This window comes from Arachis stenosperma, chromosome 8, assembly GCF_014773155.1.
Source record: "Arachis stenosperma cultivar V10309 chromosome 8, arast.V10309.gnm1.PFL2, whole genome shotgun sequence".
In the NCBI taxonomy this organism is placed as follows: Eukaryota; Viridiplantae; Streptophyta; class Magnoliopsida; order Fabales; family Fabaceae; genus Arachis; species Arachis stenosperma.
In genome coordinates, this window is record NC_080384.1 from 41,682,477 (window position 1) to 41,700,894 (window position 18,418).

Genomic DNA, 18,418 nt, shown 5'->3' on the forward strand with positions numbered 1-18,418 from the left:
TATCTCAGCATTGAGTATGGCATATCCCTACTATATATTATTAGCTAAATCCTCTTTCATTGGCTTAAATCCTAGATGTTCACATATTGTGTAGGTTACATAATTAGTCTTATCACTTGTTTTTTTATAATATAATATGCAGTGATTAAGACATGCATCAATTTTCTCTTATCCTAATCTCAGCCTCGAAACATTATCTTTGATCTATAGAAATTTTCTGACAATCTCTCAAAGTCTGCACATCCCAGGGAAAGTCTAGTACATTCTACCTCGACAAGTGTTTGACATGGCAAGCCACTCTATACCAATCTCAGTATCGCATCGGCCGATAGTCAAAGCACGGCTGAATGGGCATGTGGCGTCCTTCACAAAGCTTGGTCGACTACCAGATGTCCTCACCGTGGCCCGTCGTAGACAAGAACTTGTCAACGTTGACCGGGTCCCCCCTGGCCATTGAACTAACACTTCACACGATCGGGATGGTAGAATTCCACTATATTAAAGCATACGATGGGGACAACAGACATTCATGTCCCCCACTCTACCTCCTCATTCAGCCATAGGGGGCACATATCCTGCAGTGCAGGGTCGTCGTACGACGTCCACGTGAACTACAATGGACGCATCGAAAGAGATGTTAGTGATAGTTGCTATAAAAGGTTGACTAATCTATGCAACTGAACCAAATAAAAAGGTACATGGCTTACCTCATCCCAGAGTAACTGATCCAACTCCTGACACCATCGGTGGATCCTCTGCTCGTACTGGTCCCTGTTCTGCTGTGTTATGCCGATCAACCTATGGACATTTGCAGCATTAACCACCATTCAGTCAATCTGTCTTAATAATGTTATACGAAAAATGAAGAATAGTAAAACCAAACTAAATAGTTACCTCCCAGCCATAAGGAACATGTGACTCTGTCGCTCAGGTGGACACTACTTAGGGAACTTCTGGTATATCCAAGATACCAGTAGAGGATTGCACCTGGCGATACCTGTGGTAGAGCGGTGGGCCGCAGAACATAAGGAATGGTACGTCCATGCTAGCACCGTAGATCCTCAAGACAAACTCCGGCACCTCTTAAAATCGTCCAGTAGTGAGAGCCACTAGAGACGAACCTGATTATTAGACTTATCAGTCATCAAGTAACCCCCTATCATCAATAATAGTATGTAGCACCTCGCATACTATTGGAGAACGGTTGGGTCATCAGTACCGGGCGGCATCTGTCGGACATGCTCCTAAAGCTATGTCAGCTTCAGGGAGAAAAACTCCTTCCTCTGTGCTCCTTGCTGCTGGACTACAGGAGACTTGACACCGAGTAGCTTTTCAACTAACTCCCAGGTCCCAGTCCCATACCATGTGTGAAAGTCACAAAAGCAACCATCCACGGGTTCTCCATTAGCATGCAATCTAAGGTGGTATGCGTCGTCCTGTAAGGTGATCATGCACTCACCCACAACAGGTGGAAGGTGTGGGTCTCTGGGCACCAACGCTCAACGAATGTCGTGATCAGGGAGTTGTCGAACACAAAATTCTTGAGTGGCAACGCATCACCGAACCTGACCTCCCTCAGGTGCGGGACAATGACGTCCGATGGTGGGAGTATGTGACTCACTCTCCTCGGAAGCGTAGGCGAGGCCTCTAATAAACAATAAAAATATTGAGTAAGAAATTAATTTGACTTATAAGTAAACTATTTAAGCAAATAACTACAAATATTTAAATTATAAATTTATTTACATAAAAAAATTTACTTGAATAATAAAAATATTTAGTAAAATAATTAACTTAAACGTCTATATAATATCATGCAAATAAAAATGTCTTCTAAAACAAATTATGGCTATACTAATAAACGTCTATTTTATTTAATTTAAATAAAATTATTTAGCTAAATAATGAATAACAAAATTCATTTCGCATCTTCTATATCTGGTAGATTAAGTGAAAACATTTACTTGAATAACCAACAACTACACCATCAACTTAATAACTTAGTTTAAGTAACAAGAAAATTTAACAAAAAATAATTTACTTAGATATTTAGTAAATACAAACATAAATATTTTGCTACTTAATTAGGCTTATTATAAATTGTTAATAATCTTAATTAATAACTAAATTAATAAACATATGTTTAATAATAACTTAGACTAAAGAAAAACTAGCCTAAACCAATATTTAACTAACATCCATTTTAAAATATGCCTAACATCGTATCTTAGCATTTAAACCAATTCTAACTATGTATTCATTCTCCTAACATATACTGCATATTACCTCCATAAAAATATCCTAATTATGGTAACATATCTATGCTTTAATATAACCATAAAATGAAAAATAACACTAACCTCAAAGTTGGCAATTTCTATAATGTACCAAGTCGCGTTCAGTCTGTTAATATACCGAGCCATATTCTTCAAATAATTTGAAAATATGATTAGAAAAAAGATAAAAGTGAGAGAAAATGTGGAAAACAAGACAAAGATTCTTTACAATGACACAGGAAACCAATTGAAAGGGATTTAGCGTAGCTTGGTAGCGCATTTGTTTTGGGTACAAAATGTCACGGGTTCAAATCTTGTCATCCCTATCTCGAACTAATACTTATCGTAGGAGAAGTAACAAGGGATCAATTGAGACTGATTCAAATTGGAGATACATATATATCAATATTTATATATAGTATATGGTATATGCAAGCAAGATGTATTGGGTTCACTTAAAATTTAATAATATTTTAATAATATAATATTATTATGTTATTAAAAATAAATAAATAATAAGCGCTCTTAGTTCAGTTCGGTAGAATGTGGGTCTCCAAAACCCGATATCGTAGGTTTAAATCCTACAGAACGTGATTTCATTCTTGTTATATTGGAGAATGACAATGAAATAATTAAACAGTAATTTAAAGGCTGAATTTGACCTCCTAGGGATTGTGTTAAAACAAAGAAAAGAAATAGGAAGTCAATAAACATCACTAAACAAACGAGATGTTAATTAATCAAAGGTTCAATTAGGTCTTGCTCTAGCCTTTTTAGGAGTTATTACTTCCTTGGTAGCTCAACACATGTACTATTTACCTGCTTATGCGTTTATAGCGCAAGATTTTACTACTCAAGCGGCGTTATATCCTCATCATCAATACATCGCAGGATTTATTATGACAGGAGCTTTTGCTCATGGTGCTATATTTTTTATTAGAGATTACAATCCAGAACAAAACGAGGATAATGTATTGGCAAGAATGTTAGACCACAAAGAAGCTATAATATCGCATTTAAGTTGGGCCAGCCTGTTTCTGGGGTTCCATACTTTGGAACTTTATGTCCATAATGATGTCATGCTTGCTTTTGGCACTCCGGAAAAACAAATCTTGATCGAACCCATATTTACCCAATGGATACAATCTGCGCATGGTAAAACTTCATACGGCTTCGATGTACTGTTATCTTCAACGAATAGTCCGGCGTTCAATGCGGGGCGAAGCATATGGTTGCCCGGTTGGTTAAATGCTATAAATGAGAGTAGTAATTCTCTATTCTTAACAATAGGACCCGGAGATTTTTTAGTTCATCATGCTATTGCTCTAGGTTTACATACAACTACATTGATTTTAGTAAAATGTGCTTTGGATGCACGTGGTTCCAAGTTAATGCCAAATAAAAAAGATTTTGGTTATAGTTTTCCTTGCGATGGTCCGGGACGAGGTGGTACTTATGGTATTTCGGCTTGGGACGCATTTTATTTGGCAGTTTTTTGGATGTTAAATACGATTGGCTGGGTTACTTTTTACTGGCATTGGAAACACATTACACTATGGCAAGGTAATATCTCACAGTTTAATGAATCTTTTACCTATTTGATGGGATGGTTAAGAGATTATCTATGGTTAAACTTTTCACAACTTATCAATGGATATAACCCCTTTGGTATGAATAGTTTATCCGTCTGGGCATGGATGTTCTTATTTGGACATCTTGTTTGGGCTACTGGATTTATGTTCTTAATCTCCTGGCGCGGATATTGGCAGAAATTGATTGAAACTTTAGCATGGGCTCATGAACGCACACCTTTGGCTAATTTGATTCGCTGGAGAGATAAACCAGTGGCTCTTTCCATTGTGCAAGCGAGATTGGTTGGATTAGCCCACTTTTCTGTAGGTTATATATTTACTTATGCAGCGTTCTTGATTGCCTCTACATCGGGCAAATTTGGTTAATGTAATTTTTTTTTGTATCCGCATCCTTTCCTTCTATGGAGAAGGTGGTTTACAGACCTCTTCTATATTCAATTTCTACTTATATTTCTACATCTAGGATCCGACTTGTATGATTGATTGATACTAATAGGAAATTAACCATTATGGCAAGGAAAAGTTTGATTGAGAGGGAGAAGAAGAGAAAAAAATTGGAACAAAAATATTATTTGATTCGCCGATCCTAAAAAAAAGAAATAAACAAAGTTCCGTCGTTAAGTCAAAAATGGGAAATTCATGGAAAGTTAGAATCACTACCGCGTAATAGTGCACCTACACGTCTTCATCGACGTTGTTTTTTGACCGGAAGACCAAGAGCAAATTATCGGGATTTTGGGTTATCTGGATACATACTTCGTGAAATGGTTAATGCATTTTTGTTGCCTGGTGCAACAAGATCGAGTTGGTAAGGGTAGGTTGAAAAATTCTCTTCAATGTTTTATTAAAAAAAATGAAATAAATTCTCAAATAATTCCTTTATATGGATCATTCGGGGTTGAGACCAAATATCAAAATAACATTGCCAGAAATAAATGAGATAGTATCTCCATTTATTCATCAAAAAAGGCGCATTCTTTGAAGCCAGAATGGATTTTCCTTGATATCTAATATAATGACTGGACGAAACCAAGAAATAACTCCTCACATGCGAAATTATAGAGGGTCCCCTTTAAGAGGCTCGATTAAAACGAATCGGTGGAGAAGTTTTATGTTATATATGGTAATCTTTTGAGCGACGGCCCTTCCACTCGGCACCGTCGGATCGCTATTGAAGAATTTACACTTTCGAATTTCGTATTTTTTCGAGTATGTAAATAAATCGCAAATATGGTCCAAGTAATAAAGGCCCAAGTTTCCTTGGGATCCCAATTCCAATATGATCCCCATGCCTCATTAGCCCATACTACTCCTGACAGAATACCTATCGTTAAAAAGAGAAAACCCAGCCCGTCGTGTGGGTCTCCCGCTGAGGCCCGCTATGCCAAAAGCGAGAAAAATCCCATCCCTCTCTTTCTTTCTTTTTTTTTTTCGCCCCATGTCGCCATACGGGGGCGAAAAAAAAGAAAGAAAGAGAGGGATGGGGTTTTTCTCGCTTTTGGCATAGCGGGCCTCAGCGGGAGTCCCACACGACGGGCTATTAGCTCAGTGGTAGAGCGCGTCCCTGATAATTGCGTCGTTGATGGGAACTTAGTTTTCATCTGGTACCCAACTAGAAAACAATTGATACAGTTGGACCCCCCACCCCGAAATGTCTGCGATCGAGTAAATAGCTCTACGAACGAATAGATCGAATCGAATTGGAAAATGGAAAGATTTGTACAAGTTATATCCTTCGTCACCACTTTGCGAAAAATGGTTAGATATCAATATATTGGTTTTGGTTGGTTCGATTTTTTCGGGCTCGGCGATACTATATATATATATATATATATATATATATATATATATATATATATATATATATTCATATGTTGTTTACAATGTGGCAGATACATGTTATTTTATTTCATTTACACTGTAAACGAGATAAAGGATGCGGTATTTTTGGTAAAAAGTAAAAACGTTTCAAAATGTATATTTCGTTAATTAAGTTATTTATTTTATTTATTTAAAAAAAATCCACGATCCCGTTGTCATTCTGGGAAGAGAGTTGGACCGAGTTGGCCATTTACTTTTAGGGAAAAAGACAGATAGGTCCCTGACTTTTTAAATTTTTGATAAATACATCCCTGACAAAATTTAAATACAAAAAAATTTCTGATTTTAACAAACGGAGGACAATTAGTCCTTCCGTCTGTTTGCCTCTCATACACCAAACGGAACTGACTGACGTGGCTGAAACGGTGTCCAGGTGTCCGTTACGGTGCCACGCTAGAAGGAGAATAAAGTTCGAAGGACAAATAAGTCCTTGACGTCATTTTGCAAATAATGTTCGAAGGACAAATATGTCATTGAGAATTTAATTCATTAAGCTTTTATATGTATCATATATTACTATCTAATTTAATAATAAAATGTGTCACATGACACTCTTATTAAAATTGAGAGAATTTTTTTTTTTAAATTAATAAACTTCTTTCCTAAATTCTCTCATCTACCTCTCTCCATTTTTCTATTTCTCTCTACTATTTTTACTCTATATATAATTATATTTTATATTAGTAATTTGACAAATCAAAATATGTCATTCGATATTTTTTTACGACTAAAATATTTTAAATGTAAAAGTATACACATTAAATTATTTTAAAGTTTAGATAACGAATGTTAAAATTAATTATTAATAAAAAATTAGACTTTTTCATATAAAAAGAATAACTAAAAATCTTATTATTTAATTTTTTATTTGCAGATATTTTGGTTTTCTTAGCCAAAGACGTTTGTCAACTTACGATTTTTTTGTAAAAGTAGTTTGATTTTATAAATCTTTTGTGCCATGCATAATTTATACTGTTAAAACAAAGTGAACTATAATAAAAAAAATTTCTCGTAATGTTATTATGGAGAAAAATACTAATTCTAATATAATACACGAATGTACTAATGCTAACTTAATACATGAATGATGCACAAATGAATTAATGCTAACTTGATGCATAAATGAACTGATGCTAACTAATGCCACTGGTATGATGAAAATTGAATTAACGCAATTTAACAAATTCTAATATAATACACAAATGCACTAAAACTGAACTAATGCAATTTAAGAAAAAAAGTAGAAACAGAACAAGCACAATTTCTGCAATTTTAATACAAATAATTTAAATTGCAGAATACAACAAGTTAATTGGATTTCAAAATACAAGCATAATTTTATAAACTAAATTCTCATAATAAAAGTATAATGAATTAAATTCTCAATGACCTATTTATCCTTCGAACTTTATTTACAAAATGATATTAAAGATTTATTTGTCTTTTGAACTTTATTCCTCTTCCAGTGTGATACCGTAACGGAACTGGACACCATTTCAGCCACGTCAGCTAATTCTGTTTGATGTATGAGAGACAAATAGAAAAAAAAAAACTAAATTATCCTCCGTTTATTAAAATCAAAAAATTTTTTATATTTAAATTTTACCAAAAATGTATTTGTCTCAAATTTAAAATGTCAAGACCTATCGGTCTCTTTTCCTTACTTTTATTTTCTTCACACCTGCACACCCTCAAAATCTCTTACACTAGAAGCTTCCACTTCGGAATTAGGGTTTATCGACGGGGTTTTGGGCCATTTTGGGCCATTGAAACTTACCACAAAACCCAAACCCTCGTTCTGAACCTTTAACCATTTCCCGATTACAACCCGTGTAGAGCTTCCCAATGGTACGCTCCAATGGCGCCAGGCTCCTCCGCTTGGTTTCTCGTCGCCGTCTCTCGGCAAAAGAACCCGTATGCACACTTTCTCTTCTCCTCGATTCGGACGGAGTCAGATTGTTTTTCTTTGACGTTTTTCTGTGAACTGTGATTTATCAATTTTGTGTTATTTTTTTTTTAATTTTTGGATGAGTTCCAGATATATGGGACAGTGTTCCAAAGGAGTTATAGGACACTGAATTCAGGACTTTGCAATCCATCTAGAGTCATCGCAAGTTATCCTCCAAACGGTTCGTGTTAACGCAAAGTTTATTGTGATTTTGTTATTTGGTTGTGCAGTAAAGTTTATTGTTATTTCTGGTCCAATGACTGTTTCTCTTGGTTTGTTTAACGTTGAATTAAGGGTTCTGTTTCGTTTTTTTTTTGGAAGCAATGTGAGATATTTTTTGTTTTTTCTGAGCTTTCGTTTCCTTTTCTAATTGCAGCTGCAGGTGGTTTTAATTTGAAGAACTGGTTGCCACTGGGAGCAGCAAATAAATATTGGGGAACATCTAGGACCATTCATGGCACGGGTACTAATTGTTAGATTATGATTGACTTTTTTTTTTATTCTTAATGGAATAATTACAAGGGGAAAAAACTTGGAAATTCCTTTTTCTAATTTTGCAAATTAATGGATTTTATTTTGCATTATTTTTCCTGTTGGTTGTGATGACTAAGTTGAATTTTCACTCTTCAGTGGTGTTATGCTCTAAAATGGAAGGAGCCTGAAGTATGCATTTTCTTCTTTCCCATCACTTATTTACATTCCGTTTTCCCTCTCACTCCTTTACAGCTTCATTGGCAAGAGACTATTACGATATTCTTGGTGTCAGTAGGAATGCAAGTGCTTCTGAAGTAAAGAAAGCATACTATGGGGTAGGTTTTGCTTTACCAATGTGAATATAAATGTATCTAGATAGCAGAATATGAATTTTGTTTTTTAAACAAACATGTAGCCTATTTCCGAGGTAAAAGTTTCAGACGTGTATCCTGGTCAAGTGGGATCATGCCATTTTTTTTGGTTTATGTTTGTCAATTTCATGTCTTCTCCATGTGTTAAAGAAACTGTTCATTGTCTATAGGCTCTAGATGCATTTGGGAGATATTTTATGCAAGGGAAAGGAAGGTGTTGAGAGGGTTAGGAATAGGGCCCAAGCCACTGGGAACAGTAATTTTGGTAACCGCAAGTCTGGGGGTCAAGAGGAGACTGGATGTTGTTAGCTATTCAATTTTACTCTTTAATCTTCATTGATACATAAAAATACATATAAAAGTTGGAAAATAAAACTATACCCTATTGAATTCTACTCATTTAAAAGCTGGGACAACCAATGATATATAACTCTATTCTTCCCCTTTCCCTTCTATTCAATTAATGACAACTCCAATCCTAAAATATACAGACAGGAGACAAGATAGAAGAAAAGTTGTCTTTGATTTTGTTCCTACTGTCCCTAGTCTTTTGGTGGACAGAGAATTGGGAATATTTTGTCCCACACCTGAGACCTTTTGTTTATTTATATGTTTGTCTCCTTTTCCAAACAGATTTATGTTTCTTGGTGTTTTTGTGTTTCCTTCCTAAGAGAGTTATCTAATGGGCCCTAAGTAGATACTTGAGCCATCTCCCTAGGGGCACCACTTGAAAATAATAGTGAAATTTGTTTGTCATGTTGCTCATGCATTTTGTTAAGTATGCACTCACTTATCTATTTTATAATATGCATATATGCTTTTCACTTTTTGATGTCTAAATTTTACAGTCTATTTATATTTATGATTTCTTTGTCAGAATATGCTCCGCCATGTACTCTTTTAATGTCTGCTCATGTTCTATGGCAATACTATTGTCAGTTTGTGAATGATATTTTGGTTCCCTTCACCTTTCCTTTTCTCTCTACATAAATTCTTCAAGCATGTTCGATAAGCATGAATTATTTGTCTTGAAAAATTTCATCATTTTACCTTTATTTCTGCTGTGTCTTGAATTCTCCTCATGTTCTGCAGCTTGCAAAGAAGCTCCATCCGGACACAAACAAAGATGATCCTGAAGCTGAAAAGAAGTTTCAAGAAGTTTCAGTGGCATATGAGGTTTACCTTTTTTATTAAAAAATTTCTCGTTACCATCCTGACTACAGAGTTTTTGATCATATGACTAATGAAATGAGAACTAATTTCCTGACCTTTGCTTCCCTTCTTTTGGCAATTCGTTAGGTTTTGAAGGATGAAGAGAAGCGTCAACAGTATGATGAGGTATTACCGCTTTCCAGATATCTCTTTTGGCTCCTTTGAACTTTTTTGAATCATATACCGTATTGGGAAAAACTGTAGGATATATTATTGATTTTTGTTGAGTAATAACAGTATTAGTATTACAAAGAAATACTGGGGTGTTCTGTGGTGCACAAGAAGCTCATGTATTGATGTATAGATATTTGACAAAACAGATGGTTGGGATGGTGGGGAAACAATTCACATGTCTCCTTTCAGAGTATTGTTATTGTCTCTTATTTATATGCTTTAACTCTCATTATGTAGGTTGGTCATGATGCTTATGTAAACCAACAGAGCACTGGTTTTGGAGATAGCAGTGGATTTAATCCGTTTGAGCAGATATTCCGTGATCATGTAATTCGTTATTAGTTTCTCCCCTCATTTTAACCAATTATTAGAGAAATATAAATATCTCTGAATTATTTATATACCCCATGTTTGATATCTAATTTGGTTTCGTTTAATTCTCTTGCAATTTCATCAATGATGACTTGTGATCAGGATTTTGTCAAGAACTTTTTTCATCAGAATATTGGTGGAGAGGATGTCAAGGTTCTGTTTTTCTTCATATTTGGATGTCTTTATTATATGCTAAGGAATTTCTAGAAGAAATGCGTCCAAATGTGTTTTTTTATTATTTTATTTTTTTCTTTTTATTCAGACTTTTGTGGAATTATCATTTATGGAAGCCGTCATGGGATGTACCAAAACTATTACATATCAAACAGATGTGCGTTGCCAAACTTGTGGTATGTGCATCAGCACACTAATGTTTATACAGGATTTTTTCCCCCTTGTAACCACTTTATTCACCACCATAGTTTGTAAAGCTGGTGCACTTGTCACAGATTCTCTCAACATTTGCAGGTGGGAGTGGTGTTCCTCCTGGTACAAAACCTGAAACCTGTAAACGCTGTAAAGGAACAGGAATGGTATGTACCATTTTGAAATTTGAATTTAACCTTCTTCAATCATGTTATAAGTTTAAATAATTTCCTGTTAAACCGATTGTTTCGATATGCATGTCCAGACATATGTACAAGCTGGCATATTTAGGATGGAGAAAACATGTGGTACATGTAAGGGAATGGGCAAAATTGTAAAGGTATGATGTAAACAATGTGTTTAGATCAATTCTATTACTTTTAGTACATTGCAGTATCTAACGGTTCAGATATGATGTACTTAGCTGTGATTCATGTAACTTGCTTATAGTTGATCTTATTTTCTTATAGTTCCTCCCTAATTTTATTAATAAATCATGTGATGAATCACACTAAGTTTACCACATGCTGCATTAGTTGTTTTCTGGAAAAATTATTAAAATCTTGTTTTCATATTGGCATCAGAATTTCTGCAAGTCATGCAAAGGTGCAAAAGTAATTAAAGGAACAAAGTCTGTCAAATTGGATATTGCGCCTGGTAAGCATTATTGTTTGGAAGTTTTGGATTTAGTTAAGTAAATCCTGTTCCTTTGGCATACAAAGTTACAATGTCAAATGAAAAAGCTTCCCCCTCATTCTTGGGATTCTCCTCTTAATTGTTCTAGCCACTTGTATTATAGTCTCACTCTACTGAGGTTCATAATTTATAGTCAATTACCTATCAATGTATGTCACTCTACCACTTATTCTATTTCTATCTAGACAATTTTTTGAAGTTTACCCGAATGCATGATTGTTAATATATATAGGAAGGATGAAAGATCACTCCATTACATATTACTTCCTGCTGTTCAGCTTAAATTTTGGTGTGAAGAGATCAAAGCCATTATATGAGATAATATTAAAATGAACATATACACAGAAAAGTAACTATTAATTTTTTAGCATAGTAAAGTTTAAAAATTTAGAACATAGTTTGGAATAATCTGGATAAATGTGGATTTTATCATGCCTTTCTATTAAAATCAAGTCTGCCATAGATGCTGGTAAATCGACAGTCATGAGTAGATGCTATTCACGATGCAATGATGCATTTCATTCTTGTTGATTCATTTTCCTTAGTTCTTATATGAAAAGGTGAAGGTTCTACATATTTATACATTTGCAGGGATGGACAACAATGAAACCCTAAAAATATGTAGAAGTGGTGGTGTAGATCCTGATGGGGATCACCCTGGTGATCTTTATGTTACTCTCAAGGTAAAAGACTTATTCTCTTAAGGGTTTTTTTTTTTTTGTGAGTTGGGAGTTTGGAGGGATGGGAAGGGAAATGGAGGGCTTGTGGTGTAAAATTTACAAGCCTTCCCTTTCCCTCCGTTTCCTTCCAAAACTCAACTCAGAACTTAAATGGCTTGAAGAACAGTGTTCTTTTCCTTTAATTTCTCTTTATAAAGCCAATATTTTTTTTTCTCTCTTTTACTACTTGCAGGTCCGAGAAGATCCTGTCTTTCGTCGAGAAGGATCTGATATTCATGTAAATGCTGTTTTAAGTATTACTCAGGTAATGCGCCTTAAAATACAAATGCAGTGCCGATTTCTGGTTGAGGTTTTGCATCAATTAACTTATGCGTGTATTTAAGTAGTGGTTTTAGTTTGTAGTAAATGGGGAGCAGTTTACAAAATTTTTGAATAAGATGCCCCTTTCTAATATGCTTTTCTTCTATTGATTTTTTTTTTCTCTTGGATGATTTTGTTTTTCTCCTCCGTAGACATGTTATATTTTAGGATCAGGTGTAATGGTTTGTTCACCTTTCAGGTTGCAGGGAATATATTTCCACCTAATTGTGATCCATTTTAGGAACTATCAATTAAGATTTCCATAATATGAATTTATTTATTTATTTATTTATTATTATCATTATTATTTTGTGAGAGGAATTAATTAAATTTGTAACTATCAGGGAGCATTCATTGACCGACATATTTTGTGATTTTAGTATGTGAAATATGGTTTGCTTCCTTTACAAAAGTGATCAATTGGTTCTGTATTAGATTATTTTCTCCCAACACTATTACAGCAAAGAATAACATTTGTGTTCTTGAAGAAGGGCATAATAAACTGTTGTGCTTCAAATTTCATCTGTATTCTTCCACTGAATGCGAGACTTGAGTCCCTGATGCTCAACCATAAGTGTGTTGCCCTTGTATATGTTTGGAGGTTTTAGAGATAACGGAATAGAAACAAAGGGATGGGAAAAGGTCAGCTTCCCTGTGCTTGAATTTTGATAAGGAAATAATGTGAAATTTGAGTTAAGTATCAAAGATCTATATAACCTTTATAGAAAGTTTAATTTTTTGGATTGAAATAGGAAATGGCTAGACTTTAGAATTATTTTTCCATAGGCAATCTCCAATTTTCTGGGAACAAGGTGCCTGAACAAAGATAAAAGGGGAATGATCCTTGCCACAGTCTGTTTTCTTCAATATTTTTATAAACTCACCATTCCCCATGTAAAGGATAGTTTCCCTTCCCTTGCCTTTTCTGCCAATCTGAGGTTTGCATTTGTGCACCCTTTTTCTTCCCCTTCTTTCTTCTGCAGAAAATAGGCAAGGAATGCATATTCTCTGGCGGCCCGCTAAGCCACATAATCTAGAAAGTCCTGTGACAAATTCATACATAATTATATTCCTAAGATGACAAACGTTGTCTGTTTGATCAACATGAAAACTTGTTGATTTTCAATACAAACAAATTATACGTAAAATCAATTTTATATTGTTCCTTTGCTAGTTTCAGTATTAAATATAGCTGCTACTAAATCTGAGCTTGGTCTTATGCTTCAAGATTCTATTTGATAGCGGGTAGGACCCTGTTTTGGGGAAGAGAAATGACCCAAAAGAAATGTAGATATGTGATTGTTTCTTTGATATTTATAGAAATCATGAAATGGCTATTAACAAAAAAATTCAGAAGAAATAATCACAATTCTTTGGTTTAAATTAAAGTCATTCAGAAATTCCTAGTTTTGACTTTTAGGCTATTGACATGTAATTGGATTTGGAGACTTGGGATTCTGTCAATCATGAATGTGTCTGATTTTGCTAAATGTTATGATATTCGTATGGTTTGTCTTGGTGTTTGTGGCTGTTCTTGGGTCTTCTGTTGTTGATTTGTCTTGCCATATTTTGGATCTCAAATATACTTGTAGTTCGCTTCTGTCATTGCAGTTTGTACTATTACACTCATGATTTAACACTAACAAAAAATACTTCTTTTTTCAGGCAATTTTGGGTGGAACCATCCATGTTCCAACACTCACTGGAGATGTTGTTCTTAAGGTTTGAGTTGCCATTGTGATTTCATCTCTTATCTCATTTTTGTTTTGCTAACTGAAGCTTGAATGACTGGCCATGCTTTGCAGGTTCGTCCTGGTACCCAACCTGGTCAAAAGGTGGTTCTAAAAAAGAAAGGTAAGCAAGTGGATGTCATTTATGCAAATTGAGACATTAAGGAAGTGTTGTTTGAAGATGTTGAAATTCCATAACTGTTCCTTAGATATTAAAATTCATGGTCTCTTCATTATTTTTATTATTTATTAACCCGTTTTGTTCGCTTCAGGGATCAAGACCCGGAATTCTTATACATTTGGGGATCAATATGTTCATTTTAACGTCGGCATCCCAGCGTGAGTGTTATATTTGATGTTGCTTGGTGTAGTTTATAAACTGTTAAATCTTCAACGAAAGCCTCCTAGGCCCAGGTGATACAAGTTTATTTTACTGTAAATACCTTCCTTATGATTGCAGAAACCTGACAGAGAGACAACGGGAATTGATTGAGGAATTTGCCAAGGAAGAGCAAGGGGAATTCGATAACAAAGAGAGAGCTGCATCTGCTTCTGGATGAAACTTCTGCAGAGTTAAAATTAGTCATTTATTAACAAATCATGCTCAACTAGGCGGGGAAGCAACCTGCCGTTTAAGTTTTGTAGTATTAAGGATTGGTATTTTTTGATCCCATCCACTTTTGATTGTATGTAGTAATATAATATTATATCATTTTTTTCCATAACAAGTGATGTTCACAATTTAAATTGAATTATAATACAAGCTTGAGGCACATGTAGACCATAGTAATCTAGTCTGTAAATAAAACCCTATAAGAATGGGTGCAAGTCAAGAAAACTTTACTCATCTTTGAATCCGGGGCTATACGCCAACGAGATAGTTCTTCAATTGGAATGACCACTTTTACGTTTCTGTTGCTCTTTTCTTCAGGAGCCTTTTGTATTGAGTAGATCATGGAGTCATCTGTTACCATTTCCGTTTCTGTTACCGCATTAAAATTTTGTTTTACAATCATGCTAGGTAAAAAAAAATTCATAATTTAATATATAAAAATATCTAAAATCAAATGAAAAAACAAATATTTAAGGTCATTGTAAAAAGAATATTTAAAACTGGATAAAAAAGAATATTCAAAACATAATAAAAGTAAACATTTAAAATTATTATAAAAGAACATCTAAAACCTAGCTAAAAGACATCCTAAATCTGAACACAATAACTCTTTTAATTATGGTAACAAAAAAAAGATCACTTTTGGATGTTTGTTATACTTAGATTTCAAATTTTTAAATTTTTGAGGTTTTGAGAATTTTTTTTCGGAATGTACAATAAAAAATAAATAATAGCAAACTACTAAAAAAGAATGCATCATTCAGATGTTTCTTATTCTGCATTTTAGATGTTTGAATTTTAGAGGTTTTTATGTTTTTCGGCAACTGTACCTTAAAAAGTAAACAAAAACAAACAATACTTCTAAATTTTGGATATTTAAATTTTAAAGGTTTTGGTTGTTTTTTTTCTATGATTTTAGATTTTTCGTTTTGTTAGATTTTTAATGTTCTTTTCAACGATATTAGATGTTTTTTTTTTTTTGGTTAAATTTTAGCTTTTTTTCTATAATTTTGGATGTTTTTCTGTTAAGTTTTAGATATTTTTTTCAATAATTTTAATTTTTTTTTGTTCAGCACTTTATTATAAAACTAGCTAATTTTTTAAAATGTTGGCCGAAAAGAATGTTGATTATCTAGACTTCTTTTGTTTAATAAGAGAATTTATGTGGTTTTTCTGTGGTGTGTCGGGATGCTTGAGGTATGTCCAAATTAAAGATCCAAAGCATTTGAACTAGATTAAAGATGTGTGATACTTCCCTAACTTCTTGTGCTTTTATATGTGCCCCTTCGGCAACTGGATCATTATGACATATTTCTCTTTCTTGAAGCATAGATTAGTGCGTGTTGGGTGTAGATTTGAAATTTTTAGTTATATTTTAATGAACTTAAGCTTGACCATGATTTGATTCATGGCTTGAATACTTTTAGATACTGGCTACCCATAATATCTCGTTCGAGGAGTCGTTGGCTACCCATAATCTCACGTTCGAGGAATCATTGAAGAGTTTCATTTTGTCAAACCAATTATAGAAGATTTCATATTTTAACTTTCATATTTCATCTTAGTTTATTGTGGGTACGTCACATTCATATAGCAATAAAGTGGTTTATAGTTTATCCGACTTCCATTTCTGACAAGGATAGTTCCTTTCATTCTAGTTGAGCATGACATATATAATAGGCAAATCTTTCCATTTTTATACTTTCTAATTGATATGAAATTTTTATTTGAAACATTTTTAAAATTCTTTGGTCTATGATACTGGAGAATTGATTACTCTTCGTACGGCAATTGCATGTTTTATTATTTTAACAATTTACTATTGAAATTGAGAACAATTAAAAATTACATATAGATTGAATATTAATGTCATCTACTGATGATAATGTAATCTTATTGTGACCTGCAATATATAAATCACACTTCAATTAATAACACTTATTTCTAATTGTAACTTAGCTTGGCGCTCTAACTTCATCTCATATAATGACACCTGCAAAAAAATAACGAATATTAATCATTGTTTCAATGGCACACTGTATAAGCCAGCCAGTTTTGGATTTATGCGAGGATGGTGATGCTGAATGAGACACACTTCTAACAACTTATCATCAAATTCAAAATAAAATTATTTTTAAAAATTGTATATAAAATTACACATATAATTTACGAAAAATTGTCAAGAAGAAAATGGTAGAGAGAAAGAAGTAGTACATGGTTCAAAGTTTGTAGTACACTTCTCTGGTAGCTGCGAGGCCATGTTACGGTCAACACCTGAAATTGGAGGACCATTGACAAGAACACACAAGCATGGTTGGCCAAGAGCTCTAAGGGCATTGCAGCACGACTCGCTTGGTGGAATTGGGCTGAACGGAGCAACTGCTGCCCTGCAAGGAATCAGCTGCACAAGCGCCGAGAAGAATGTGCTTGTGCATGAAGTGCTATCCACTTGTGCCACTACTACCAATGCTACCATGAAAACAAGAAACCATACCAGCGAAAAAGCTCTATAACTGAAAAGCTTCATCTTTGAATTATTTTGTCTTCTAATATAATTAATTCGCTATCGAAAGAGGAACCACTCACTTATTGTATTTATAGAGTTGTTTTTAGTCATGCACCGTAGCTGTTCTAACAGAGAAAGTTATCATGCTACTCATGCTCATTATATGGCAGAGATCGAGAGAGAGAACAGCATCAATGCAATTGGTGTTTATTGATTGCAGTTAGAAGATTCAGATGACATGATTTCTCCCATGGCAAAGTTGTTCGCATTTAATTTTGGGAACATTATGCTCAAGGTATATATGGATTAAGTATATATAACAAATTTGTGATGCCACTTACAAAATGGGGATATAGTGCCAATTAGATCTATTATTTTAAATTTATGCTTGGTTACCATAGTCTTTCAATACAGTAGTTGAATGCATAATTGTGAGAAAATGGGCAATACCCTAGTGTAAATTAAGAGACTTATTTGGTATTTTATATTCGGATTATTTTGGAAAGATATTGATATATATTTTAGAATTAAAAAAAAATAGGAATAAAGAATTTATTCAAAAATAGTATATAACCAAGAAGGCCAATTATAGTGTACAGGTGCAATTGATAAAGAGACACTTTCTAAACCAAAACTAATGACACATGATTGTGTGGTGACTTCAGAGTGATGCATGCTGTTTTTTTTAAAGCGCTAATTAATAAGACAGAGATATATTTTAGACAGAAGTACAGAACCCAATCTAAATATATTAGGGAAGGAAGTTATAGAGAGATTCTTCAAGGTAGTGTTTGTTTTTGGGTAATGAGACAGAGACCGAGAGACTGAGACTCAATATTGTGTTTGTTAGTTTAAAGATTGGTACTAAAATTTCTGTGTTTGTCTCCAAAATTTCAGTATTTCAGTACCTCCAAAAAATAGGGACACATGAGACTGAAATTTTTAGAGATGGAGACTGAAACTTTAATAACATTTTATATCTAAAATACTTTCATTTCAATTAATTAATTCCAATTTTACCCTTTGTGCAAATTAAATTAGAGTTTCATTCTTATTTCAATTCCTGTCTCCTATTTTGCACCAAATAGAATACTGAGATTTGTTTCAATCCTTGTCTCTTAGTCTCTGTCTCTCGGTCTCAGTCTTTCTGTCTCTGTCTCTCCACCA

At 33.9% G+C, this 18,418-nt stretch overlaps 3 protein-coding genes across 3 annotated transcripts; 2 read left to right on the forward strand and 1 right to left on the reverse strand.

Moving 5' to 3' along the window:
• The first annotated feature begins 286 nt into the window (after window positions 1–286).
• On the forward strand, window positions 287–4,674 carry LOC130946003 (photosystem I P700 chlorophyll a apoprotein A2-like). The gene is made up of 2 exons (XM_057874687.1): window positions 287–439; window positions 3,023–4,674. The coding sequence occupies exons 1-2, from the start codon at window positions 287–289 to the stop codon at window positions 4,232–4,234; spliced, it is 1,365 nt and encodes a 454-aa protein (XP_057730670.1). The 3' UTR covers window positions 4,235–4,674.
• Window positions 4,675–7,422: 2,748 nt separating this feature from the next.
• On the forward strand, window positions 7,423–15,123 carry LOC130946471 (chaperone protein dnaJ GFA2, mitochondrial-like). Its single transcript, XM_057875230.1, has 18 exons — window positions 7,423–7,663; window positions 7,788–7,878; window positions 8,074–8,160; window positions 8,424–8,506; window positions 9,635–9,718; window positions 9,842–9,880; window positions 10,166–10,255; window positions 10,403–10,453; window positions 10,563–10,650; window positions 10,769–10,833; window positions 10,932–11,006; window positions 11,251–11,323; window positions 11,954–12,045; window positions 12,275–12,346; window positions 14,068–14,124; window positions 14,208–14,256; window positions 14,405–14,471; window positions 14,593–15,123. Exons 1-18 carry the CDS (start codon window positions 7,595–7,597, stop codon window positions 14,690–14,692), a joined length of 1,332 nt encoding a protein of 443 aa, XP_057731213.1. The 5' UTR covers window positions 7,423–7,594; the 3' UTR covers window positions 14,693–15,123.
• Window positions 15,124–16,724: 1,601 nt separating this feature from the next.
• Window positions 16,725–17,272, reverse strand: LOC130946004 (putative lipid-transfer protein DIR1). Its single transcript, XM_057874688.1, has 2 exons — window positions 16,960–17,272; window positions 16,725–16,738 (listed from the first exon to the last, which is right to left on the reverse strand). Exons 1-2 carry the CDS (start codon window positions 17,270–17,272, stop codon window positions 16,725–16,727), a joined length of 327 nt encoding a protein of 108 aa, XP_057730671.1.
• Window positions 17,273–18,418: the final 1,146 nt, after the last annotated feature.